Source organism: Danio rerio, chromosome 15, assembly GCF_052040795.2.
Source record: "Danio rerio strain M-AB ecotype USA chromosome 15, GRCz13ab, whole genome shotgun sequence".
Lineage (NCBI taxonomy): Eukaryota > Metazoa > Chordata > Actinopteri > Cypriniformes > Danionidae > Danio > Danio rerio.
The window spans coordinates 20847361-20874349 of record NC_141035.1 but is presented as its reverse complement, the minus strand read 5'-3'; the positions used below and the strand labels follow the sequence as shown (position 1 = coordinate 20874349).

Sequence of the window (26989 nt, the reverse complement as noted above, 5' to 3'; positions counted from 1 at the left end):
CAAAACAAAGGACGCTTCCTAATATTAAGTATCCCTTACCTAAACCAAAAATAAAGTTCTGTAAATAAAACAACAATTTTACCCTCTTGGTCTATCCTTTAACAAAAGAAAAAGTGACAAAAGAAAAGGGCCTTAAGCAGTAAACAGAGTATCTCAATAGATGAATTTGGAAAAGGGTTTCAGGCAGGAAATAAACACTCAGCCACAGCTAATGCAAATTACCGTCCTGTTACCGTAATTAACAGAGGATCTCATCAGATGACTTTGAAGCGTTTTGGACAGAAAAATTTCACTGCCACACAGAGAACTTAGAGCGATCTGCTCACACACACAACACAACAGCGAGGGGAAATAGGAAGATAACTCACTGAACAGCGCCAACGGCGTGATTTTATAATTGGCGCTGCCAGTGCTTAATTTGTACTGTAAATTGCGAGGTCCCGGAACAAATCGGGGTAACGGATCCGGCATGTTACCTGAAGATGAAGAGGGGCTGAGGCTAATTTGGGTTTTAAACTTTTAACTTATGTAGTTGTCTTGAAGAGTGTTGTTATTGTGTGATTGTTGTGTGTAAGCAATCATTGTCTTAAATCCAGTGCTAAAGACAAATTTCCTTTCTGTGCAGAATGGACAATAAAGTTTAAACTTGTAAAGCATTGATAAAATGAAAGTTTAATTTAGCCATAATAATTATGTTGACCAACATACAAACAAATTACCTGAACAAAAACATTTTCTGTAAGGCCTGTGTTTGAAATGAAATTGCCCCTTTCACTGAACTAGGACACTATTTGTGGTAACAGACATTTGTAGTTGTGTCTGAAATAATAGTGTAAATTATATTGTGGACTTTTTAATCACTTTTTCAGAAGGACTCATCCCTATCCGGAGGTCCCTCTGAAGGTATTAGTGCGTGCAGTATGGATGAGCCTTTTTGAATTAAATGCAATAATTCCAAACAACCTTCCTGTTCAAAGAATTTTGGCCTAAAGTGTCCATTAGTTGTATTCTTCAATATCCTTTGTTCCAAAGGGCTCTTCAAATTGTCCAGATTTGAGAATTCGGTTTGGAACATTATGACAGCCATGATTTATTTATTTATTTATTTATTTATTTATTTATTTATTTATTTATTTATTTATTTATGGGAGGGCAATATATCCTATTTGGAACACACTGCCAGTGGGGTGAAAATACCACACACACACACACACGCACACACACACACACACGCACACACGCACACACGCACACACGCACACACACACACAAACAAATAAATAAATAAATAAATAAATAAATAAATAAATAAATAAATAAGTGAGTTATTACAATTAGAGTAATAACTTTTGATTGTAAAATAATTACAATTATTTTTAGGTTGTAGAAATTATTTCAAATACCTATTATTTGTCATCTTGTTTTTAATTAATTTCTAAGACATTTAGTAGCTTTTTCATTCACATTTCATTTATGATCTTGAAGGACAAGCATAGTTTGTGTTTATTTAAGGAAGTCAGACAAAGCAAAATAAATATCTCTTCAACAATACAAAGTGGAAGTGAAAGTAAGCATTCTAAAGTATGTGTTGTGGCAGGTTCAGGGCTGACGCTTTCAGTAAACGTTGTTCAACTGAACAAATGAGTTTATAAGCACATATACGCTTTCTAAAGTTTTTTAACCAAATTATTTAAAATGTCTTTTTCAGTTTCTGTTATAATGTCTTATTATTACGCTTAAAAAGAACAATCAAATCTCTGTCTTACTCATAATGTCTGAGTTTTGAAAAATCTGTATAATTAGAAGAATTCATTATATAATTATAAATTAGAGAGGACATTTTCTTTTCTTTTTCTTTTTTGCCGAATCAGCCTTTTCAAATATACGGAATAAAGTTTTGTACCATGAGGAAGTGAGGAAGTTGGGAGGGGCTACAGGTATGCTTAAACATGATTTTTCAGTCAAACTGAAACTGAATCTGCTGACATTCACTGCAGGTATGTAATATGGAAATTTTCTAAACAGCTTTCTTAGGGGTTTTGAAAGTAATAAGAGAAGTCGTTGGATAGTACATGTTTACAGTAGAGCCGAACACGTTTTCTAGTTTGATTTTTTTTTTAATAACCTGTTTTGTTTGTCTATCGTTTGTTTTGGAGTAAAGTGACGTATTGTCATGCAAAAACCACGAGGTGAATGAACGTATAACGAAATGAAAGGTAAAAAAAGGCTTATTTATAGTTATATTTTAAATGTATGTTTGTCAACTACTTTAAGAAGGATTCCCAACTTCCTGAATCTAATTGTTTTGCTTCTCTGTCAGACTCAGACTGGTTAAGTGGGTCATTGTTTTCAGAAAATATATCATTGTGCAAGGAAGATTTTTGTAGTATCTACAGTATATAATTTATGAATAAATATTCAAATGTCCAAAATATATTTAACTTTTAACTTTTAATATCAGTTATTTTCTTTAATGTACTGTTTGGTTCAGTAGAACATAGTGCTCATGAAACAAAACATGTTTTTAATATGTTATCCTTAATGTCTAAATCTTTGACAAACTTTGTATTAATAATAAATGTAATAAAACCTTACAGTCTCTCAACTTATGCAAATTTGGACCAATGATTTTGATTGCATCACTATGTGCAGTCCATTCAAATGTTCCTCATCTGGATTCCTCCTCTTAAATATAGATCTAATTGTCATCTGAAATCAGTCACAGGATTAGCAATTCACAGTGTAAATATGCTTTTGTTTCTTTTTATCAAAAGATATTGTACAGGGACACTACATTGAGTTTTTTAAGTGACATGGAGAGGCCTAATGGAAGCTGAACATTATTGACAAAATGATGACCTTATCCAAAGCTGAGTAGCTAAGTTCACTGTGTGGAATGCAACCTATCATCGTATACTGTATGAGCTCACCTAGTATGTATACTACAGATAGTATAGTATGTATACTACAGAAAGGTGTGTGTGTGTGTGTGTGTGTGTGTGTGTGTGTGTGTGTGTGTGTGTGTGTGAGAGAGAGAGACAGAAGGCTCACACTGACACTACAGACTGTCATAAACATTTCCAGGGCCATCATATGAGCATTTGCATTAATGACTTATTGATAAATAATGTTCAGTACTTGCATGGACCAGTCAAACCTCATAACACCTCATATCTTTCGATATATTTACTCTCGAAGTGATTGTAATCATTGACATTGAGTTGATTTTTTTGAACCTCTAACCACAGTTAGACCTCAATTTCATAACTTAAATCTTTTCTAATTTTAAAAATAAAAATCCACCTACTTAATTGCATTTACAGTAAATATTATTTTTTGGGGTGAACTAGGTCTTTAAGCTGTGTTCAGTTGTTTGTCATTGGTCATGTTTGTGTGTTGTCTTTTCTCTGTTTAGAGCTAAAGAGGAACAACTATGGCAGAATATTCAGACTCATCACAAAAACAAAGTGAGTACAGTGAAACTGATATATTTAACATTTTATATATATATATATATATATATATATATATATATATATATATATATATATATATATATATATATATATATATATATATATATATATATATATATATATATATATATATATATATATATATATATAAATATATATATAATATATAATTAGGGAAAAGTTTATAAACACTTTTTATTAAAGCAGTTCTGTCCTCACTCCGGTGTGTCTCTTTCCAAAGTTAGACAGACAGAAAAACTCTTTCCAACACGTGAGATTGTGGGAAAATGCTGCTTTATTCCATGCCACATTGAGTATGTTAAAAAAGAGTGAAACTATGTAAAAAGATGTGCATACAATGAGCTTTAGTTATCTATGTTCATAACTTCGTTACAATAACATTAATATCTGAGATTATAAATACAGAATATAGAGACAGATAATAAACTTACAGACAATGCTTCTACAGATGCTCACAGGATGAGTGGATTGTAAGGAACTTCTTGTAAGGTGTTCTTTTTAAATGAGACGATTGTCTGAATCTGTCAGAATGTTTCTATAGCAACAACAATTTAAAAGAAGCTAAATGACTAGGCATTAACATATGGATTCTAAATGCTAATATTTAGTAGTAGATGATCCATCCCAAAAGCCGTTTGACAAAATAGCCAAAGCACTTTAACAAGAACTCAAAAAACAGTAATCAAAATTAGAGAACAGACTCTGAACTTAGAGAAAAAACTCTGAAAGCTACAGCAGTCAAAAAAGTACAGGATCCTTGCTTTGAATGATGTCAATTCAGCATACATCTCACACTGCTCTGATATGATCTTGCTACATTCTTTAGTCTCTTCCACAGTTCACTGATTGTTGTAGTTTCTTTTTTTGTTGGTAAAGATTTTCCAGAGATTTTCAATCAGGTTAAGATAATGACTCTGATTCTCAGCATACTGTTTATTATACTGCCCCCATATTTTAGGACGATTCCCCTCCACAGCCACGACCACCCACAAAATTTAAAAGTCAACTCTAATTTTTATCAGTTTCATATTTTTAAGAGCCCCTATTATGAATTAAAAAGGGTCATATTTTGGTTTTGGGGGTCTGCAACAACAGTCTGATATGCATGCAAGGTCAAAAAAAAACTTTCATTGTCTTATAATATACAATTATTTGACCTAATTATCCCAACGACTCCCATATGATTCATAAGTAATTCATTTGTTCCCAAACCCCTCCTTAGCGTGAATCTAATCTGCGCTTGGTCGACTGGGTTCAGCACAAGACAGAGAGAAAAGCCCAGCATGGTTAAGAAGTAGCATAGAGTATATAAGAGCCCAACATTAAGGCTATGCAGTTAAACACCAGCATATTACTCTACTCTGAAACCCTAACCCCAAGTAATAACAACACGCATTCAGAATAAATCCACACAGTAGCAAAACAAATTAAACTATTTTGAAATTTGCCTGTACAACGTGTGTGAGGAACAGCTGGTGATGGCCATAGCAACAAAAGAAGCATGCATCACATCTTCTACTTGGTTTTGGACGTGATATGTGAATAGCCCATAAAGGTTTAACCTGAGAAATACATTACAAGCACTGATCCATAATAGATATGTCATTACAAGCCATGAAGAGCAAATACAAGTTACAACACACAATTAAATACATATTATGCAAACTACAGAAAACGAGGCAACCATTTTAATCATACTTGCATGAATCGGAAGAAGAAGAAACTGGTCCATATGAACTGTTAGCAGTTATTGATAAAATCCCTGTCTGTTTTATTATGCCCCAAATTTTAGCATGTAAAATGTTTCAGCAAACCAAAAAGGTTTTAGTATGGTTTGTGTTTATGCAAGTGAGACAAGTGTGGTGCTAATCGACAAGAGAAGGCACCAATAACGATCCATACACCATACTAATCAAGCAATTCAACTGTTTATTGCTGGTACACACTACTGATATCAATTATCACAATAATAGTCAATAATCATGAATCATACTCATGGACATCATTAATCGAAATACAACAAAATTGCATAAAAGGCTTATAATGTGAAATAAAGATGAGATTACATGAATAAAACATAGATAATAAAACCCTAAGCAATTTGAAGTAAGTATATACAACCTCAGAGACATGCCATCATTTTCCTCTTCAAAGACTGGGGAGCCCTTTGCAGTCACATTGGAAAACCAACAGGTGTGGCCGAGAATGCCGGGCGATGTGCACTTATCCCACTGCTAAGCTTCCAATGTTTTAGCAAGAAACCCTAATCTTTATAGTCAAAATTTGGGTGCTGGCCAAAGGTCGGCCTAATAGGTAAGAGTGAAGTGTTAGTTGATCAAGCCCACCTTCTCTCTCAGCTAGGTGCACATTATTTCTGATTGCAAAGCACAAATTTGAGTGTCAGCATGATTATTTAGTCAATATTCTACCTCCTGAAATTTGGAGAAAGTTGTAAAGTTAACCTTAAGGTCATAAGACCTTTCTCTTTTCATTTAGTTGTTTGTTGAGCGCAACAGGAGAAAAACAAAAAATAACCCATTTGTTACACTGACAAAGTCCTATACATAATTTTCTCTGCTGCTCCTTCCTTTAATAGCAAACGGCTGACAAATACCGCGTTGCAGAGTAGGTTATTGTGTCAAAAATCAGAAAAATGACAGGAACGAACATTTACAATGGTGTTATTGTGAAAATAAACTTTGACCCTTTATTCCCCGCAGCCAAATCTCCATCTGTCTATAAATGTCATTTTTGTGTCATGATCAGTCCCATGATCCCCTGTGCTCCGCTAGTATGTGAAGGAAAAGGCATGTTCACGTTTTAGCGGAACCGGCACATATTTGGTGATTTATCGTATCGACGTCGATGCATTTAGGCAATTGATCCGAGCCCAACACGATTCATTCATTTGACTCTGAGTCAACTATTGCGTTAAAGAATTGATAGTTTTAAACATGGTGCACTTTCAGATTTAAGCATCATCTGGATGTTTTCATTCACTTAGTGCTGTTACACACTACATGGAAGGTCATTTTAAAAACCCATATTAGGGGCTCTATGCATATGCCTAAAAAAACGGGTCTTTCAATCATGTAAGGTAAATGTGGGTTGTTTTATAATTTTTATTTCCCCTTTAGGTGTCATTTTCTTAAATAAAACACAATAAGCTGGAAATTAGAGGGAGAAAATACTAAACAAGTGCAATAAATTGTGCTTATTTTTGTCTTCAGCTCTATCAGAGGAGCTCCAGTGTTCAATCTGTCTGGATGCGTTCACTGATCCAGTCAGCACTCCATGTGGACACAACTTCTGTAAGAGCTGCCTGAACCAGTGCTGGAACAACAGCCAGACCTACAACTGTCCATTATGTAAAGAAACATTCAATAAAAAGCCAGAGCTCAAGATCAACACAGCACTCAGACAGCTTGTGCAGGTGTTTAGGCAAAACTTTCCTGAGAAAACATCCGAAGTTCTCTGTGATATTTGTGATGGTGTAAAGAAAAAAGCCCTGAAGATCTGTCTGCTGTGTCAAAACGCTTACTGTCAAACTCACCTTGATCTTCATCAAAAAGTTACAAATTTAAAACACAAATTAATTGATCCTGTGTTGAATCTTGAGAACTATATATGTCAGAAACATGAGAAACCTCTGGAGCTGTTCTGTAAAGATGATCAGACATGTGTGTGTTTGCTCTGCGCTGTGACAAATCACAGGAATCACAACACTGTTGCTGTAGAAGAGGAGAGTAAAGAGAGGAAGGTAACAGCAATGCGATTTTTATATAAAAAAGTATGTTTTTGATGGATGCTGTTGAATCTGCTGTTTCTCTGTGTTGTTCTGTCTGAAGCCTCTGATTATGAAGATGAGGACAGATATGCAGCAGATGATCCAGTACAGAAAGAAGACAATTCAAGATATCAAATGTTCAATGGATCATAAAAAAGTGAGTTCTTATTGGGATTTTTTATCAAATATTATATATGCATCATATTAAAGTTTCCTCACAGTGTAATTTTATACTGGTGCTGTGCATTTCCAAGTTTTTCCTCTATTTAATCTATTTCACTTTACTGGTTAAGATAATAAAGATAATGCAGAGAGTGTGTATTTTATTATTCTTATTTAATTGGGCAACCTTTATGATTTACAACTATTTACACCATAGCCAGAGATCCACAAGACAGAAAGGTAGATTATAATAACAACGTTAATAGTGGAATAATGGGTACAAAATCAGGATTGAAACATGTCTGATACAGTCTCTCAAGTGTTTAACCCAAATTGTTTTCTTGCTGGCACCATTCATTTTGGCTGTGTTAAATGCCAAATAATGTCCAGTAAGTAGGTGTTACCAAGTAAGATCAACTGGGGTAGAAGGGTCCAGCCCTAGCTTCAGGATCATTAGAGTATGTAATTTTTATATTACTTTGTTTAGTTTCTTCAGTTGTATATTCAGTTGGCCTATTCTCTGTATTATAATGTTTGATTTGCTTAAGGCGCTGAAATGACAAAATCATGTTCATTACTTTAACAGAAAACATCCGAGAAAGATAAAACCGACTGCATTGAGCTCTTTGCTGATCTGATGCGCTGCATTGAGAGATGTCAGTCTGAGCTGCTAAAGATGATGGAGCAGAAGCAGAAAGCAGCCGAGAAGCAGGCTGAAGAGCTGATTAATGATCTGGAGCAGGAGATCACTGAGCTGAAGAGGAGAGACGCTGAGCTGGAGCAGATCTTACACACTGAGGATCACCTGCACCTCCTACAGGTCAGTGTCCTTCTGTCTGCTCACATCACAGCGCAACACTTCCAATGCTGAAGGATTTCTGCTCTCTCCTGCTGTAGATTTACCCAGAGCTGAGCAAACCTCCACACACCAGCAGCTGGACTCATGTCAGTATCAGTGACACTCAGCTGAGTGTGGAGACTCTGAGGAAAACTCTCACTCAGCTGCATGACAAACAGGAATTGAGACTCACCAAAACTGGTAAGAGAGTATCAAACTTTTTTCTGACGTTATGGAAAACCATGTGCCTGAAGATAAAGAAACCTAGGATAAAACATAAAAGAGTTCCTATGTTCGGTGGTCCCAGAGGCTCCATGTCGAGGGGCATTACTCCAGTCGTCCATTAAGTCCTTAACCTCATGTTTCGGTTTCTTGGATAGAGCAAAAGTTTTTCCTCTGTCAAAAACATATTGCATGCCTCTATTACTCCATGGCTAGCTGTGTTTATACAAGGTTTAGTTCATTCAAAGATAAAAAATATCTTATCAATTTCTCATACTCATGTTGTTCCAAACCCCTAAGACTACCACACATCTGCAGTACACAAATTAGGATATTTTATATGGAATCCAACAGTTCTCTTATCCATAGACAGCAACAGTCCCAAGACGTTAAATGTCCACTGAAGGAACCAAAAACATTGTCAAAGCATCCCATGTTGCTTCAGTACTGTAATCAAAAACTGTATTCAAAACTGTAAAACACTTAATGTACTAAAAAATTGTAAATAAGACTCAACTATATTTTTACTTCCACGTCAGGGCGTCAGAGGCTGCATTTACACTGCAGATCTTGATGGTCAATTCCGACTTTGACTGTATCTGATTTTTTTGATGACCTGCTTACCTCATCTTTTAAAAGTGACTCGTATCCGATTGTCTGCATTTACACAGCACACGGCAATGGCGCAATGACCAGGAAAAAAAGAGCGAGCGCTGACTAACAGCTGATAATTAGAGTGCTCTTTTCTCTATTCCTGTATGTAATCTGTTTGCAGCTTTTGACAAGCTGTTTTACTCTAGTTTATGAAAGAAAGGCTGTCATTTGTCCATCTTCTTTTGATATATAGTCTTTTTTTTTTAAACCTTTAGGCATCTTAATGTAATGTCCATGGCGTGATTTATGCATGTGATGTAGCTATGCAATAGTTTTACCTTAGTCTATATTGGTTACATGGCGGACATTGCGCTCTCTCACTCTCAATAATATGCTTAGGCCTGTGCCATATGACAATATGAAAGCTGTTTAAGTCCTCATGTATGGGATTTAAGGTTTGGGACTCTGCTGAAGTCTGTTCTAAAATGAAATGTCAGACTTGACATCTTTCGCTATGGTTATTAATGACGCGCGACTCTCATTGACGGGTGAAAATCCGATCTACTTGCTTACACTGCAGACATAAGAACACAGATCCGATTCATATTGGATAAATTTCCACATATGAACAAGGCCTGAGTCTAATTTGAGTAAATCGGAATCCATGTGATTTGTTTCTGCTTTCATTTACATGGGCCATATCCAATCTGTGCCACATGGGAGAAAAAAATCGGAATTGAGTCACTTGAACAGTGTAGTGTAAATGCGGCCAGAGAATGCACATTGCATTGTATTGCCCGTGTAAATCCTCATGTGCACTCATCTGATAAAGAAGATACAGGTCGACAAAGTTGTTTTTACAACTTTTTGGGTGCACAAAGTGTTCGAATAAAATAAAATTATAGATATGTTTCTAGCAAGGTGCTAACAGGTTGCAGCTTTTGCAGCTACAGTAGTTTATAACTAACCCTACAATAACAACCAGAATTAATTCATTCATTTTCTTTTCGGCTTAGTCCCTTTATTAATCCGGGGTCACCACAGAAGAATTAACCGCCAACTTATCCAGCACGTTTTTATGCAGCGGATGCCCTTTCAGCTGCAACCCATCTCTGGGAAACCCATCCATGCACACTCATTCACACTCGTACACTATGGAAAATTTACCCTATCAAATTCACCTGTACCGCATGTCTTTGGACTGTGGTGTAAACCAGAGCACCCGGAGGAAACTCACGCGAACGCAGGCAGAACATGCAAACTCCACAAAGAAACCCCAACTGACCCAGCCGAGGCTCGAACCAGCGACCCTCAACACTACCTATTGTGCCACCGCGTCGCCCCAACAATCAAAATATTGAATCTAAAGTTCAACAAAAGAACGAGGAATTAAAATTTTACACAATGAGTGCAAACAAGACTAGGAACAGCCAAAAAACTAAAATGAAACTGACATTCTGATGATGAAGAAATTGGCAACAACATGAAAGCTGCTGGAAGTAGTTTTGACAAATGAAGTGACAAATCAGTTACTTTGGATGGAGATAACCATTTCAACATCACCAAAACAACATTGACATTATAGCAGACACTGTAAAAAGGTATTTCCCTGTCACCAAACATTTGTGACAGGGTATTCAAGTGACATTAAATGACAGATATAAAAATATATTGTGTGGGACTACTATAGAAGTTATTATTATTAATAATAATAATAATAATATTTATAATAACTACTATACGCGTTTTTATTATAAATTATAGATAGTGAAATTTAGCGGTTTTAGTGTGTGTTTTTTTTCTATTTAAAAAGCATGATTGTAAAACATGAGTGCGGTTATAAATGTATTAAAGCATATGCTTGTTTGTTGTAAAGATTTGTAATAATGACAAAAAAAAATTCTAATTTGTGCATCTCCAGTAAGTGTGTAGCCATGCTGCCGTTGTAGAGGGTGTATTCTGGGAAATTTTCTTACCCCTTGGTATCAATGTGATCCTGAAAAATCCCCATTTCAAGGGCTATCTAGCCCTTCCCTTTAGCCCTATACCTTCAAGCTATGGAGAATTGGGACACCCCTGCCCCTTCATGCGAACGTGCCAAAAGAGGGGTAGGGGTAAAGGGTAGAATTGGGATTGGGCCATAGTATTACACAAGCGGAACAATGTGTTTCTGATGCTAAAGATGCGTTAATTGGCTGATATCTAAAGTGACCATATTGTAATATACAGTTAAAGCTCTTTCAAATAACACTATACAGTAGGTTAACCTGAAGGAATAGAATACACAAGTTCTTTTGTCATAAACTTTCCTCATAATCTTTTAATGTCATTTGTCTTCGCAGTTCTGAAGAGGATGCAGCAAAACACAGGTACAGTCTGTGATGTGCATTTACACCATCAAAGTTTGTTGTGAGGTTAAGAATCTTGTCTGATCTCTCTCTGTTTTTTAGTGGACGTGACTCTGGATCCTGATACAGCTTATTCAAAACTCATCCTGTCTGATGATAGAAAACAAGTGACTTACGGAGCCACTGTGCAGAAACTCCCAGCCAACCCAAAGAGGTTTGACAGTTGTTGCTCCGTCCTGGCAAAAGAGGGATTCAACTCAGGGAAATTTTATTTTGAGGTGCAGGTGAAAGGAAAGACTGACTGGGATTTAGGAGTAGCCAGAGAATCAATTAACAGGAAGGGAACGATCACAGGGAGTCCTGTGAATGGATACTGGATTATAGTTCTGAGGAATGGAAGCCAGTACAAGGCTCGTGAGTCTCCAACTGTCTCTCTGTCTCTGAGAGTGAAGCCTCAGGTTGTGGGTGTGTTTGTGGATTATGAGGAGGGTTTGGTGTCTTTTTATGATGTGGAGTCCAGCTCCCTAATTTATTCGTTTACAGGTCAGACTTTTAGTGAGAAAGTCTTTCCATACTTCAGCCCTGGTACTACAAATGAGGGTAAAAATGCTGCACCACTGATCATCTTAAATGTAAAAAATAATATGTGAATTTACTACATAAATATGAATCTTTTAACACTACGAGTTCTTGTTAAAATATGCAAGTACAGCAGAATATTCAGCAAGAGCTACTTCCACAGATTCATGCTACATATTGTTTTCCTGAGAAAATAAAAATTGTGGAACATATATTACTTGACAGATATGATTATTTGTAGTGCAACCATGTAATCTGAAAGTATTTATACACTTGTGAGCTGATTTTAATGATTAAATTGATGATACACTGATTTCACAAGTCTGAATCAACTTGAGCAAAGAGCAGGAGATCCCCACAGCTTTAGTGCTTTTTCAATTCGGGAAAAAGTTACTGCTGAATTTTAAGATTTATTATTGCAAATGAAAAGTCTATTTAGTTTTGACTGTCTATTTGTGAACCTTTCCGCTGTTTAAACTCAGTATATGAAATGCTTGAATGTGGAAATATATATATATATATATATATATATATATATATATATATATATATATATATTACGACCTGAGTGGACCGTAGCACATGTAAAATGTGAGATTGCATGTTTCTCTTAAAATTGTATTCCATTTTGTTCTGTTTTTATGTCATTTTTCAACTTTGAATTAGGTTCTATCTGCGTTCTGAATGATTTTGAAATATTGAGCTTCAGAGTTTTTGCATTACATAGTAAAATTCCATAGCATAGTGTGTAGCATTTGTTTTTAAATAAAAAGTTTTAAAATGGAAACAACTTAGAAAAAACATCCCATAATGTAAATATGATAAAACAATTAAAAAGAATGTCAATAACTCAATTTTGACAAACATGTCATATCAAATCTTACATTTCTAAGGTGACGATTTGCCAGCACACCTAGAAAATTTTGTTTTTACTCATTTTATATGCTTAAATACATGGTAGCCTATTTTTGTTTTTTGTTTTTTTATCACTTGTCTGCACATTTGAATTATCAGTATTATAATTAGTAATAGTTATCAGTGTGAAAAGCTTAAGGAAATACATTTACTTGAGTATATTATAAAGGGTATCTGTGCTTTCACTCATACTTTGTGTTCATCTAAAAAGAGTGTCATCAGCAATTTTCTGAATGATTAATTAATAAAAGTGAAACTAACATTTTCACAAATTGGAATAACTCGCTATTGCTACACCTCTGACTGTGTCTAGCGAACAAGTGTTTTGTGTGCAGACCCTTCACATACCGTACTATACACTACCTGACAAAAGTCTCGCGGTTGATCCCAGTTAAAAGAGCAACAAATAATACTGTTACTTGACTTCTAGTTGATCATTTGGAAAAGTGGCAGAAGTTAGATTTTTAGATGAATCATCTGTTGAACTGCATCCCAATCATCAAAAATACTGCAGAAGACCTATTGGAACCCGCATGGACCCAATATTCTCATAGATATCAATCATATTTGGTAAAGAAAAAATCATGGTTTGGGGTCACATTTAGTATGGGGACGTGCGAGAGATCTGCAGAGTGGATGGCAACATCAACAGCCTGAGGTATCAAGACATTTGTGTTGCATTTAACTTATACCACCTCATAAAACTCTTGTATATAATGTAAGTTTTGTTTTGAGGCTTAAATTTAAAGTTCTTAGTAAATTTACCATCACTACACTTTTACAAAATATAGTCATTTTTAATTGATTTAAATAATTGAATTCACATGTCCTCAATATTCAGAATACATCTTTTTACTGATGATTTGTTCAACGGATTGAGGGCGGGGCGACCTGTCATGTGCATGAGGACAAAGTAGTATAGCCAATAATCAAGAAAAGAAAATCTGATGGACCAGGCCAATTCCTGCCCTAGCCTACAGCCTAGCCTAGTTTTTTTTCTCGTCAGATAAGTTGCATAACTTTAAAGTTATTGTTTTAATTTGCTGTATTTTATTCAGCTGCACCGACATAATGTACATTAATGTAACCTGAAGGTTATGAAGCTATGAAAACAGAATGGATGAGCAACAGTATGACATCACTGCTGCAAAGTGAAAGTGAAAGTGAACTGACAACAACGCCCTGAAAACTGATTAAAACAACTGAAGAGAAAGCAAATAAGACAACAGTTGACACTCGCTCACATGTAAGTGATGATTACAATATATTGTTTTAGAGAATGGGTTAATGACTTGCTTATAAAGGTACTGTATTTGGCAAATCAAAGATTTACCCGTGAGTCAAACGCACGAGTTTTTGTTGTTGTTTTTGTTAAAACCATATTAAAGTTTGATTGAGATTAAGTCGTTTGATTTGATACAAAGACCAATAAAGTGTTGTTGGCATTTTAATAAGATACATTGAGCAACAATTGCAAGGATTTAATGTGCAGTCAAAACAAATGGAATTTGAATTGAACAGATTGATAAAGACTGCCAATAGCTAAAAAAATAAATAAATAAATAAAATCAGTCTATACCAATAGGTGAGTATACAAAGTATATATATATATATATATATATATATATATATATATATATATATATATATATATATATATATATATATATATATATATAATACCACTTATGTTAAAGAAATATAAATTCTCCCCTACATGTTAAATATAATTTATGCTATAACATTAATTTTAAAATACAGCTGTTGTATATGATAAAGCTTGGTTTTGACTGCATGTTGTGTTGTGTGCAGTGATTTGTCCAATAGTTGAAAAGACCAATGGCAGAAACTTTACCAACATCACCAAATAAAGGTGAGACCAGAAGAAAGGGTCTGGATGCACTTCAGTTATGCCACTAACCAATATAATTAGCTTGAATCATAGACTATAGATCTCTGCTTATTTTTTTATTGTAATGACTAATAATTATTATAGCTAAAATAAATGTTGATTTGCATGTATTAATGAATTTTATGTGATAAATGGTTCTTCTTCATGTTTGTCTTCGGCTCTGTCAGAGGAGCTCCAGTGCTTAATCTGTCTGGATGCGTTCACTGATCCAGTCAGCACTCCATGTGGACACAACTTCTGTAAGAGCTGCCTGAACCAGTGCTGGAACAACAGCCAGACTTACAACTGTCCATTCTGTAAAGACACATTCAATAAAAAGCCAGAGCTCAAGATCAACACAACACTCAGACAGCTTGTGCAGGTGTTTAGGCAGAATGTTCCTGAGAAAAAATTTGAAGTTCTCTGTGATATTTGTGATGGTGTAAAGAAAAAAGCCCTGAAGATCTGTCTGCTGTGTCAAAACTCTTACTGTCAAACTCACCTGGATCTTCATCAAAAAGTTACAAATTTAAAACACAAATTAATTGATCCTGTGTTGAATCTTGAGAACTATATATGCCAGAAACACGAGAAACCTCTGGAGCTGTTCTGTAAAGATGATCAGACATGTGTGTGTTTGCTCTGCGCTGTGACAAATCACAGGAATCACAACACTGTTGCTGTAGAAGAGGAGAGTAAAGAGAGGAAGGTAACTGCAGTTTTATAAAAGTAGAAAATACAAGTTGTAACAGTGTTTCTGTTAGGATGTGTTGAATCTGCTGTTTCTCTGTGTTGTTCTGTCTGAAGCCTCTAATTATGAAGATGAAGACAGATATGCAGCAGATGATCCAGTACAGAAAGAAGACAATTCAAGACATTAAACAGTCAGCAACACTTAGAAAAGTGAGTACAATCATGTACAATCATACAATCAAGAACTGCTTAAAATGGAACTGCAAGACAACAAACAAAAGAACCAAATAACAAAAATTAATTGAAATATAACAAATAATTAAAAGTAATATACTATAACAGGTAGTAATAGACAATATTACAGAAGAGCATTAGCGAGACTGACTGGAGCGGCACCCACTGTTCCTCATGCTGTTACAGGCAGGGGTCAATAACATAAACAATCATAACGCTCTCTACTCTGAGAGTTAATCCATAAATTGTTAATTCTAAGGGTGTTATTATTATTAGACATTTGTTTGGAATTATCACACTCATCAACAAGTCATCACTGCATTATTATTTCTAAATAGAAATTATCATTGCTTCATTTTATCTGAAAGGCTGGCAACAGGCTTCATAAACACCCTAATAAACATTCAAAATATTTTCAAAATGAAGTATCGGACATCATTAAAACTTTGCTGCAGAGTTTTAAAGCCTGACAGGATTCACTCCATACCCGTCCACCTTAATACCTTTTCTAGGATTTTTTCATATTTTCTCTTTCTGTCCCGCTATCATCCCAGTAAAGTATTTGTCCCATATTTCTGTCTAATTTTGAATTTCTTTGAAAGATGGCAGTAACATCAGCACAGAACTGATCTCAAATGTGATATAATTGCTAGAGATTTTAAGAGAATTATGCTTTCGTTTTATTTTGGCTTGAAAACATTTTGAAATGAATATAAATATGGCCTCGTTCACTTACTTTTCATTATAACGTGCAATTGCGTAAAAATATGGATGCATGCCCGTATTGACGTTTTTTTGTTTTAAAACAACAAATTTTTTACAAAATGAAGTTTTATTGACTAATCTAACAGAACTAACACCTAACACAAACACACACTCATACAAGTGTAGAGAAGAGTAAAGGAAGAAAAATAAGAGTTTAAGAGTGTAATCATGCAAAAACCTTGGATTTTGTAAGACCAAACTAAGCGAACCAAAAAAAATCTATTTAACCCTTCTATGGTTTCTTTAGGGTTATTTAGTTTACACCAGTCCAGTATAGAGGTGTTTCTAGCATTTCTTGTGTGATGTGAAGAACTCCTTTTTTGGTTCTTTGTTGGGAAGCTTGGTGATTTGCATATTGATTCTGGATGACTGCTGATGAAGAATGTTTAAAGTTTCTGAAAATGTCAATATGTTGCACAGTACAGTGTTAACATTAAATGTAAACGATTGTTCAGTACACCTTGTAAGCTCTCCAGGGACATCAAACATGAACTTGAACATTTACAGTCTTGTTTAGCTGTGGTAGTGTTAAAACATTGATTGCAGGAGGATTAAAACCATAATATTATTACAAGAGCAAAAGACTTTTTGCAAAACACCTGGGGCCTCATGTACGAAGACTTGCGTGGAAATCTTACTAAAACATTGCGTACGCACAAAGCTGTAAATGTGCGTACGCAGAAAAAATTTCAGATGTACGAAACACTGCGTACGCCGAATCTCACGCATATTCTTTTGTACATCTGAATGAACGTGAAACTGAGCGCAACATGCACGAGCACAAAACCCCTCCCTGCCTCCTCCCCCGTATGAATATGCTAATGACTATGCTAATGGCAAAACCCAACGAAAAAGCAATGGCAAAAGCAAGCAAAAAGAGAAACTTTGAACAGAATGTGAATGTGAGGTGCTGCTTTCAGAGGTAGACCGGAGAAAAGCGGTGTTATTTGCAAGTTTGTTCTCCGGAATTAACAATAAAATAAATAAATAGAGCGGGAGAGTTTAGCTGATGCGGTTAACACAGTTGGGTCTGAACATCGCACTGAGTGCATTGAAAACAGAAATATTGTGGTTTATATCTGTAAAATGTTGCAGAATGGTGAACAGTCTCAGTGGCGCTACTAGTAAGACCCATGTGAACAAGAATTGATACGTTCGAGCATGAACTCGGCTCGAATCCAGCGTCTGATGAACTCTTTCTTGTTTTTCCCCCCGCTACATATCAGATTTTGTCAACTATTTATCACGAGAAAGACAAGTAGGAATCATTAATAAGTTCATATCAATAAGCATCATATTTTATTTGCACATTTATTGAATGGAAATGTTTCTGATTCACGCATGCAAATTCATCTTCAGATAGGTATGTAAGATTTCCATACCATACAGTTGACCAGCTAAACATTAAAGCACAATTTGCAGTGGTCGCCTGTTTTCCCAATGTAATCTGAGCTATCTACTGCACGCACATTGCTATAAAGACACTATCTGAAGATGAATTTGCAAGCGTGAATCAGAAACATTTCCATTCAATAAATGTGCAAATAAAATATGATGCACAAACTTATTAATGATTCCTACTAGTCTTTCTCGTGATAAATAGTAGGCAAAATCTGATATGTAGCGGGGGGAAAAAAGAAGAAAGAGTTCATCAGACGCTGGATTCGAGCCGAGTTAATGCTCGAACGTGTCAAAACATGTTCGCATGTGTCTTACGAGCGCGCCACTGAGACTATTCAGAGTGCTGTAACATTTTACAGATATAATAATATTGAATGGAAATGTTACTGATTCACGCATGCAAATTCATCTTCAGATAGTGTCTTTATAGCAATGTGCGTGCGGTAGATCGCTCAGATTACATTGGGAAAACAGGCGACCGCTGCAAATTGTGCTTTAATGTTTAGCTGGTCAACTGTATGGTATGGAAACCTTATATACCTGCTGAACCCGTCTCATACAGCTGCCATTGCAAGGCTCAGACACTTTGTAGAGAGCAATTTAACACAACTGCCTCTAGGAGTCGCCAATGGAAATAAAACAGACACGCAAAAAAAATGTGCGTACGCCTGCCAGAAAGCTGCCGTGAAGTTGCGCACATTCCCACGTTCAGTTCATTGTTAGTAAATCCAAACGTGAGCGATTCTGAGCGTGAAACCTGGCGTACGCAAAGTTTTTGTGCGTATGCAGCGTTGATACATGAGGCCCCTGGGGCCTCATGTACGAAGACTTGCGTGGAAATCATACTAAAACATTGCCAAATCCCACGCATATTCTTTTGTACATCCGAATGAATTTGAAACTGAGCGCAACATGGACGAGCACAAAACCCCTCCCTGCCTCCTCCCCCGTATGAATATGCTAATGACTCTACTTTGGCAAAACCCAACGAAAACGCAATGGCAAAAGCAAGCAAAAAGAGAAACTTTGAACAGAATGTGAATTGGAGGTGCTGCTTTCGGAGGTGGACCGGAGGAAAACGGTGTTATGTGCAAGTTTGTCCTCCGGAATTAATAACAAAAGAAAAAAATAGAGTGGGGAGAGTTTAGCTGATGCGGTTAACACAGTTGGGTCTGTACATCGCACTGTGGAGGTAAAAGAGAAATAGTGTGATTTATAGTTGTAAAATGTCGTGGTACACTTAACAGTCTTATAGTGGCGCAGCTCGTAAAACCCATATTATCGTGTTTTGACTCGTTCGAGCATGAACTCGGTTCGAATCCAGCGTCTGATGAACTCATTCTTCTTTTTTTCCCCGCTACATATCAGATTTTGCCTACTATTTATCACGAGAAAGACAAGTAGGAATCATTAATAAGTTTGTGCATCATATTTTATTTGCACATTTATTGAATGGAAATGTTTCTGATTCACTCATGCAAATTCATCTTCAGATAGTGTCTTTATAGCAATGTGCGTGCGGTAGATCGCTCCCATTACAATGGGAAAACAGGTGACCGTTGCAAATTGCACTTTAATGTTTGGCTGGTCAACTGTATGGTATGGAAACCTTATATACCTGGTAGATGAACCCGTCTCATACAGCTGCCATTGCAAGGCTCCAAGACACTTTGTAGAGTGCAATTTAACACAACTGCCTCTAGGAGTCGCCAATGGAAATAAAACAGACACGCACAAAAAATGTGCGTACGCCAGCCATAAAGCTGGCATGAAGCTGCGCACATTCCCACGTTCAGTTCATCGTTAGTAAATCCAAACGTGAGCGATTCTGAGCGTGAAACCTAGTTTTTGTGCGTACGCCAAATAATTATGTGTCTGATCAGCTACATCTGTTACAATGTTAATACGCTTGCTGCTCTATTCTAAATAACTTTTTGATAACTTGATTTATGTATACTGGGCCATCGTTTTATTTTATTTGTAACTATTTTCTGTTGTATGCTATGTATTAAATCAATTGTAAATTGTACTGTATTTTTTAGACAGGTTGTTTGTAAAGGATTGTCAGTTTCATTAATACTTAAACTGAATCACAATTTGAGGAACCCTTTTTCATGGTCATATCAATGTTGAATGTTACTGTGGTAGGCAAATTAGAATATTTAGAAAATAACTATTATAAGAATTTTGAATTTGCTTAAGGTACATGTAAATTGTATATTTTTCAGGAGACATCAGAGAAAGAGAAAGCTGAGAGCACTGAGCTCTTTGCTGATCTGATGCGCTGCATTGAGAGATGTCAGTCTGAGCTGCTGGAGATGATGGAGCAGAGGCAGAAAGCAGCAGAGAAGCAGGCTGAAGAGCTGATTAAAGATCTGGAGCAGGAGATCACTGAGCTGAAGAGGAGAGATGCTGAGCTGGAGCAGATCTTACATACTGAGGATCACCTGCACCTCCTACAGGTCAGTGTCCTTCTGTGTGCTCACATCACAGCAAAACACTTCCCATGCTGAGGGATTTCTGCTCTCTCCTGCTGTAGATTTACCCAGAGCTGAGCAAACCTCCACACACCAGCAGCTGGACTCAAGTCAGTATCAGTGACACTCAGCTGAGTGTGGAGACTCTGAGGAAAACTCTCACTCAGCTGCACGACACTCTGGATGACAAACTCAGCACAAGTGGTGAGAGGCTTTGGCTGGTATTCATTATTGTAAATTTAAAATGAGCATCTGACATCATAGGAAATTGATAAGGAAGCACACAATATAAAGTTATTCTGGGCCAGCAGCTAGAACCAACCAATGATCTCACCTGCCTAGCAAGCCTCTAAGGATGCTTTCACCCTTGCACTTTTGGTCCTCACCCGGGATCGTTTGACGTCTGAGTCCGCTACATTTAGCTTGTGTGAACGTGTCTTCTGAACTTGGGTGCGCATCCACGAACCGTACTCGAGTCCGCTGTAAAAAAGGTGGTCTAGGGTACAGTTCATGAGAACTCTGGTCCGGTTCACTTCTGGTATGAATGCAATTGTACCAAATAGCGGAAGTGAGCCACCAACTGTACAACAAACTATCAATTTCATAAGGTTCATTGATGTGTGTGTGTCTGTTTATCAGGTACTGTACTTTGCTGACAAGTGGAACTTAGCCAGGGCAAGCAGTGATAATGTCTGCTTGTCTCCTTTAAAAACAGCCTCTACAGACATTGCGATATGTTCTGAACGTTTAGAATATTTTTTCAGCAGATAGACACGAGTCGCTTCCTGTATGTCCAAAACCAAAAGATTCAGTAAAAGCAGAATAACCGCGATGTGCATGTGTCTTTCCAGTTTGGCGCTTTGCTTTCGTGTCTGTCACCTGGCAACAGCTTTTACACGTATCCATCTTTAATAAGCATAATTTATTAGTTCAATCGATTAACTAAATTGTGCACAGTTTACTAATTCATGCTCTTGTCCTAGGTAATTTGGGCACACAAAATTGATTTTTACACACAATTGATTTATGTTGTCCCAACACAAATTGATTAAGTTAACTTAACATTTTTAACAAATTTATGTGGATTGAAAATAAAAAAATAAGTTGTCCCAATGAAATCTCAAGAATTGTGTTGTTTCAGCTATTTTTAATTAAGTAGTTTGAACAAGTTAAAAAAAAATTGTTGGGTGTGCATTGCTTCTGCCTTTGTGAACTGCTTCTTTTACGATCCTGTCATGATATGCTGATTGTTAAGTCATTACATTTACATTTACATTTACATTTACATTTAGTCATTTAGCAGACGCTTTTATCCAAAGCGACTTACAAATGAGGACAAGGAAGCAATTTACGCAACTAAGAGCAACAATGAATAAGTGCTATAGGCAAGTTTCAGGTCTGTAAAGTCTAAGAAGGGAAGTATTAGTAGTGTTAGTATTTTTTTTTTTTTTTGAGTACAGTTAGTGTGATATTCAGAGAGGCAATTGCAGATTAGGAAGTGAAGTGGAGACTAAATAGTTGAGTTTTTAGTCGTTTCTTGAAAGTACCGAGTGACTCTGCTGTTCTGATGCAGTTAGGGAGTTCATTCCACCAACTGGGCAGATTGAGCGTGAGCGAAAGTGACTTCTTCCCTCTTTGGGATGGAACCACGAGGCGACGTTCATTCACAGAACGCAAGTTTCTGGAGGGCACATAGATCTGCAGAAGTGAGAGCAGATAAGAAGGAGCAAGGCCAGAAGTCACTTTGTAGGCAAACATCAGAGCTTTGAATTTGATGTGAGCAACTGGCAGCCAGTGCAGAAGAACTAGCAGCGGAGTGACATGTGCTCGTTTAGGTTCATTGAAGACAACTCGTGCTGCTGCGTTCTGGAGCAGCTGAAGAGGCTTGATAGAGTTAGCTGGAAGCCCAGCTAGTAGAGAGTTGCAGTAATCCAGTTTGGAGAGAACAAGAGCTTAAACAAGGAGTTGAGCTGCATGTTCAGATAAGAAGGGTCGGATCTTTCTGATGTTATAGAGTGCGAATCTGCACGATCGAGCAGTTCTAGAAATGTGGTCAGAGAAGTTTAGTTGGTCATCAATCGTTACTCGTTAATCGTTTTGGATGCAGTAATGGTTGCCCCATCCATCTGGATTGAAAAGTTATGGTGTAGAGTCGAGTTGGCAGAAACTACAAGCATATCCGTTTTTGCGAGGTTCAGCTGAAGATGATGATCTTTCATCCAGTGTGAAATATCCAACAGGCAGGCTGAGATGCAAGCTGGAACCGAGGGATCATCAGGATGAAAAGAGAGGTATAGCTGGGTATCATCAGCATAGCAGTGGTAGGAGAATCCATGTCTCTGGATGACTGGTCCTAGAGATGATGTGTAGATGGAGAAGAGAAGTGGCCCAAGAACATAGCCTTGAGGTACCCCAGTGTTTAGATGCTGTAGGTTGGACACCTCACCCCTCCAAGACACCCTGAATGACCTGTCAGAGAGGTAAGATCTAAACCATTGTATAACAGTGCCCGCAACCCCCAGTGACTCGAGCGTAGATAGCAGGATCTGGTGGTTGACAGTGTCAAAAGCAGCTGACAAGTCCAGCAAAATGAGGACTGATGATTTAGAGTCTGCTTTAGCCAGTCTGAGATCCTCCACGACTGAGAGCAGGGCAGTCCCAGTTGAGTGGCCTTTCTTAAAGCCGGATTGCTTGTTGTCCATGAGATTGTTTTGAGTAAGAAAGTCCAGAACTTGATTGAACACTACTTTCTCCAGAATCTTGGCCATGAATGGAAGCAGGGATACTGGTCTGTAGTTTTCAAGTAGCGTATGGTCCTGGTTGGGTTTCTTTAGCAGTGGGGTTACCCTAGCCTGCTTAAATGAAGTGGGGTATAAACCAGAGTCAAGAGATGTGTTAATTATGTGAGTCAATGTTGGTATGACTGCAGGAGAGATGGCTTGCAAGAGATGAGAGGGAATGGGATCGAGTGGACAGGTGGCTGCATGGCTAGATAGCACGAGTTTGGACACCTCAGACTCTGAGAAAAAGAGGTGAGTGTGTGTGGTGTCGGTGGTGTACCTTGCGTGTTTGTTGTAGGTGCAGCAAATTGAGCACTGATTTTTGCAGTTTTGGTGCAAAAGAATGTAGCAAAGTCATCAGTAGTAAGTGTGGAGGATGCGGGTGGAGGAGGAGGATAGAGGAGGGAGGAAAATGTTTTAAAAAGTAGGCGAGGATTAGTGGCATTGTTGATTTTCAGACGGTAATATGTCTGCTTTGCAGAAGTAACCTCAGCTGAGAAAGAGGACAGAAGAGTTTGGTATGTTAAGAGCTGTGCAGGATTTTTAGTTTTCCGCCAAATTCTCTCTGCAGCCCGAAGTTTTGAGCGATGCTCACGGAGAGCATCCGAGAGCCAGGGTGCAGGAGGACTGGCACGGGCTGGCCTGGATGCAAGAGGACATAATCGGTCTAGACATGATGCTTTAAAAATATGTTGATGCTATACTATGCTATAACATTGTATGTGGACAGGTATTCCAACTAAGTTTATTTTTTTGTACACAATTTAGTAAATTGAGGGAATAAATTAATACGTTGTATGAACAATTTACTTAAAATGAGGGCTAAATCATATTTAAATAAGTGATAAAATGTATTAGTTGTACCCACATTTTTTTCTTTCATGTCATATGTAGGGCTCTAAGAAGGAAACAATTATAATAAAAATGGATTTTTATTAATGAAAGATTTTGTTTTTTTTAATCTTATATCTGTTCTGGGTGTACACAAAAATGACTGTATTGTAATTTGCATAGATATTATGAAGTCTACGATACTGCTAAAGACACAAGCTAAACACACATTCACTCACAATATTCATAAGAAGATTGAATTTGTTCACTTGCCATTTACTCACAACTACTGTGTTCACATAACACAAACACAAGGGGCTTTCTAAAGGGAACAAAGATAAAGATTTAAAATTAGTCAACCACTGACATATTGTAGCCCCCTCAATGGTGAACTATAGACCATTTTAATGTGATGATGTCTTTGGCCCATGAACATTTCCCAGGTATCAAAGAATTTAGGCCCAGATTTAGCATAAAACTGGCACAGCAGGCATTCGTGCGCTACTGGCATGTAGCATGTGGGCCAAACATGCCCCGGGTTTTGCAGAGGTGGCACCAACCTTAAGGCGGCACACAGGATTTGGGCCAGATAGCAAATGTAGTATTTAGCACAGATGTTAAAAATGTATATGTGGGCCATGTAAGTTTGGCATAGCTTGACCCACTTTTAAAATACATTTATATTATTTTTGAGTAGAGAATAAATTCTACTAAACAAGGTTGCCCTTGAATGGAAGCCAGAATTGGTCCAATTATGGACTGTAATTCACTCCGGCATGTTAGCCAAGCAAAAGCTGATTGTGTGGGCCAGATCTGGGCCAGAGATATTTTGCTATGTGGGTTTCTGCTTGTTATCAAACTACTTCTTACTGTAACAAGAGATAATTCAATCATAACTTAATGTTTAAACAGCTGTCATAACATTATTGATCAATATGTGGCTCTATTTGGATTCTCAGAAGCTATAGAAATTAAAAATGTAAAACAGGCAATACGTTAGGACCATTGTTTTTGTTTATATCCCACAAAATGCTCTATACACATGTTCATTAACTGATATCACAGACATTGATTGTCATATTTTCTCTACAGTGCTCAAGAGGATACATCAATATGCAGGTACACTCTGTAACATTTATGTTCACATGTGTTTAAATTAAACATTGTTATTTATTACATAAATCTCATCCAAATCTCTGTATTGTTTTAAACTAATTCTTATGATCTGGTCTTTTTTAGTGGATGTAACTATGGATCCTGAAACAGCTCATCCTAATCTAATTCTCTCTGATGATGGGAAACAAGTGACAAATGGCGACATCAAGCTTGAACTCCCAGACAACCCAGAGCGGTTTAGCACTTGTTGCTGTGTCCTGGCCAAAGAGGGATTCAACTCGGGGAGATTTTATTTTGAAGTGCAGGTAAAACAAAAGACTGACTGGGATTTAGGAGTGGTCAGAGGATCAGCTAACAGGAAGGGAAAGATCACAGAGGCTCCTGAGGATGGATACTGGGCTGTAGCTCTTAGGAAAGGAAATCAATATCAGGTGTTTAAGTCTCCCACTGTCTGTCTGTCTCTGAGAGTAAAGCCTCAGGTTGTGGGTGTGTTTGTGGATTATGAAGAGGGTTTGGTCTCCTTTTATGATGTGGAGTCCGGGTGTCATATTTACTCTTTCACTGGTCAGACTTTCACTGAGAAACTTTTCCCATACTTTAGTCCTGGAAATGCACACAAAGGTAAAAATGCAGCACCAATGATTATCTCACATATCAGAAAAAGTGAATGATTTTACATTCTAAATATGAAAATAAAAAATATGAATGCTTATTTGAACACTTTCATGTTAGATCAGCACATCAGCACAATTTCTTAAAGGGATAGTAATGAATATTTACTGAATATTAACTTATCCTTACGTGGTTCCAAGAATTTATGAGCATCTTTCTTTCTGTTAAACACAAAAGATATTTTGAAGAAAGTTGAAAACCTGTATCCATTGATTTCCAATGCTATGAAGTCAATGGTTACAGGTTTCTAGCTTTCTTCAAAATATCGTGTGTTGAACAAACTAAATATACTCAAACAGGTGTGGAACAGAGTGAACTATACCCTTAAACTTTTGTTTTCTTGCATTAAAACATGTCTGTAAATACTGGTATATTTTTTTAATACATGATTTGCTTACAGGACATGTTCAGCCTGATTTTCTGGTTTATTTGTTAGTTACAGACCGCTGTATTATTCAGTGGACTATTGACAGTTCGATCATCTGCATTTCATACAGTATCTCCTGTTATAGATAGTCAGATTTGAGTCCAGTGAAGCAGGGTTTATGTTTCTGGATGTTTTTTTGCTATTAACAGGCATCTTTCTCCCTATTTTTTAGTAATTTAGATGGGATTTTTGTATGCCATTTGGAGAGTGGATAGATGGAGATTGTATCTGAATATAGACCATTGTTCTATAACTATGTGTCAATCACATCAGCCTATGTGAGATTTTTTTGCCTTTTTTTTATCTCTCTCCGCTGATCATCACAATAACCTATGTGAAACACATGCTTCCAAGCAGTTAATGTCACTAATAAAACCAAAATGCACTTTTAAAGAAGAAGAACAAGAAGGCAGTTTCTTGCAAAAGTTACAAAAAAGTGTTTAAGATTTAAATATGGATAATTACATATCTATGGCTTGTGAGGCATTTAAAAAAAATATGGATGGATGGGCTTTATTGGAAAAAAAAAGTTTGGTTTATAGATGCGGTCAGACGTCAGTCAAAGCTGCACACTTACAGTATAATAGATAAATGCAAAAAGCACTAGCTTTTTTCAGGATTTTTTTTCTGAGGTCTAATTTAACTCTACAACCCGATAGTCAAGGGGAAACTGAAGACACATCCTTCTGCAACAGTGTTGATGACATCTCTGTGATGGAACCCATGACATTTATGGTATCTGTACTCACTAGTAAAGTAA

General features: G+C 36.8%; 2 protein-coding genes across 14 annotated transcripts; both read left to right on the top strand.

Moving 5' to 3' along the window:
- Positions 1-1906: 1906 nt before the first annotated feature.
- On the top strand, positions 1907-12881 carry btr16 (bloodthirsty-related gene family, member 16). Of its 9 annotated transcripts, none has more exons than XR_015508805.1 (9): positions 1907-1997; positions 3416-3467; positions 6728-7257; positions 7346-7441; positions 7837-7904; positions 8033-8266; positions 8344-8485; positions 11443-11469; positions 11551-12237. XR_015508805.1 is itself a non-coding variant. In XM_087283317.1 (9 exons), coding segments are annotated over exons 3-9 (1095 nt in total). In that variant the 5' UTR covers positions 1907-1997; positions 3416-3467; positions 6728-6863; the 3' UTR covers positions 12099-12340.
- A 733-nt stretch (positions 12882-13614) lies between these two features.
- Positions 13615-26204, top strand: LOC137487215 (E3 ubiquitin-protein ligase TRIM39-like). Of its 5 annotated transcripts, none has more exons than XM_087283997.1 (9): positions 13839-14188; positions 14755-14815; positions 15022-15150; positions 15497-15542; positions 15641-15736; positions 20155-20388; positions 20466-20607; positions 25107-25133; positions 25254-26204. In XM_087283997.1, exons 5-9 carry the CDS (start codon positions 15650-15652, stop codon positions 25799-25801), a joined length of 1038 nt encoding a protein of 345 aa, XP_087140123.1. In that variant the 5' UTR covers positions 13839-14188; positions 14755-14815; positions 15022-15150; positions 15497-15542; positions 15641-15649; the 3' UTR covers positions 25802-26204. The 5 variants fall into 5 exon arrangements, with proteins under 5 accessions (XP_087140120.1, XP_087140123.1, XP_087140122.1 ...); XM_087283996.1 differs by having other exon boundaries at positions 13870-14188; positions 15022-15215; XM_087283998.1 differs by having other exon boundaries at positions 13892-14188; positions 15022-15215; positions 15656-15736.
- Positions 26205-26989: the final 785 nt, after the last annotated feature.

Coding starts and splice junctions, on each gene's coding strand:
- btr16 (XM_087283315.1), top strand. CDS start 3,434: ATGGCAGAATATTCAGACTCATCACAAAAACAAA. Junction 8,267..8,343: donor ATCACCTGCACCTCCTACAG/GTCAGTGTCCTT, acceptor CTCCTGCTGTAG/ATTTACCCAGAGCTGAGCAA. Junction 11,470..11,550: donor GAGGATGCAGCAAAACACAG/GTACAGTCTGTG, acceptor TCTGTTTTTTAG/TGGACGTGACTCTGGATCCT.
- LOC137487215 (XM_087283994.1), top strand. CDS start 14,782: ATGGCAGAAACTTTACCAACATCACCAAATAAAG. Junction 15,737..20,154: donor AGTCAGCAACACTTAGAAAA/GTGAGTACAATC, acceptor TATATTTTTCAG/GAGACATCAGAGAAAGAGAA. Junction 20,608..25,106: donor TGACAAACTCAGCACAAGTG/GTGAGAGGCTTT, acceptor TTTTCTCTACAG/TGCTCAAGAGGATACATCAA.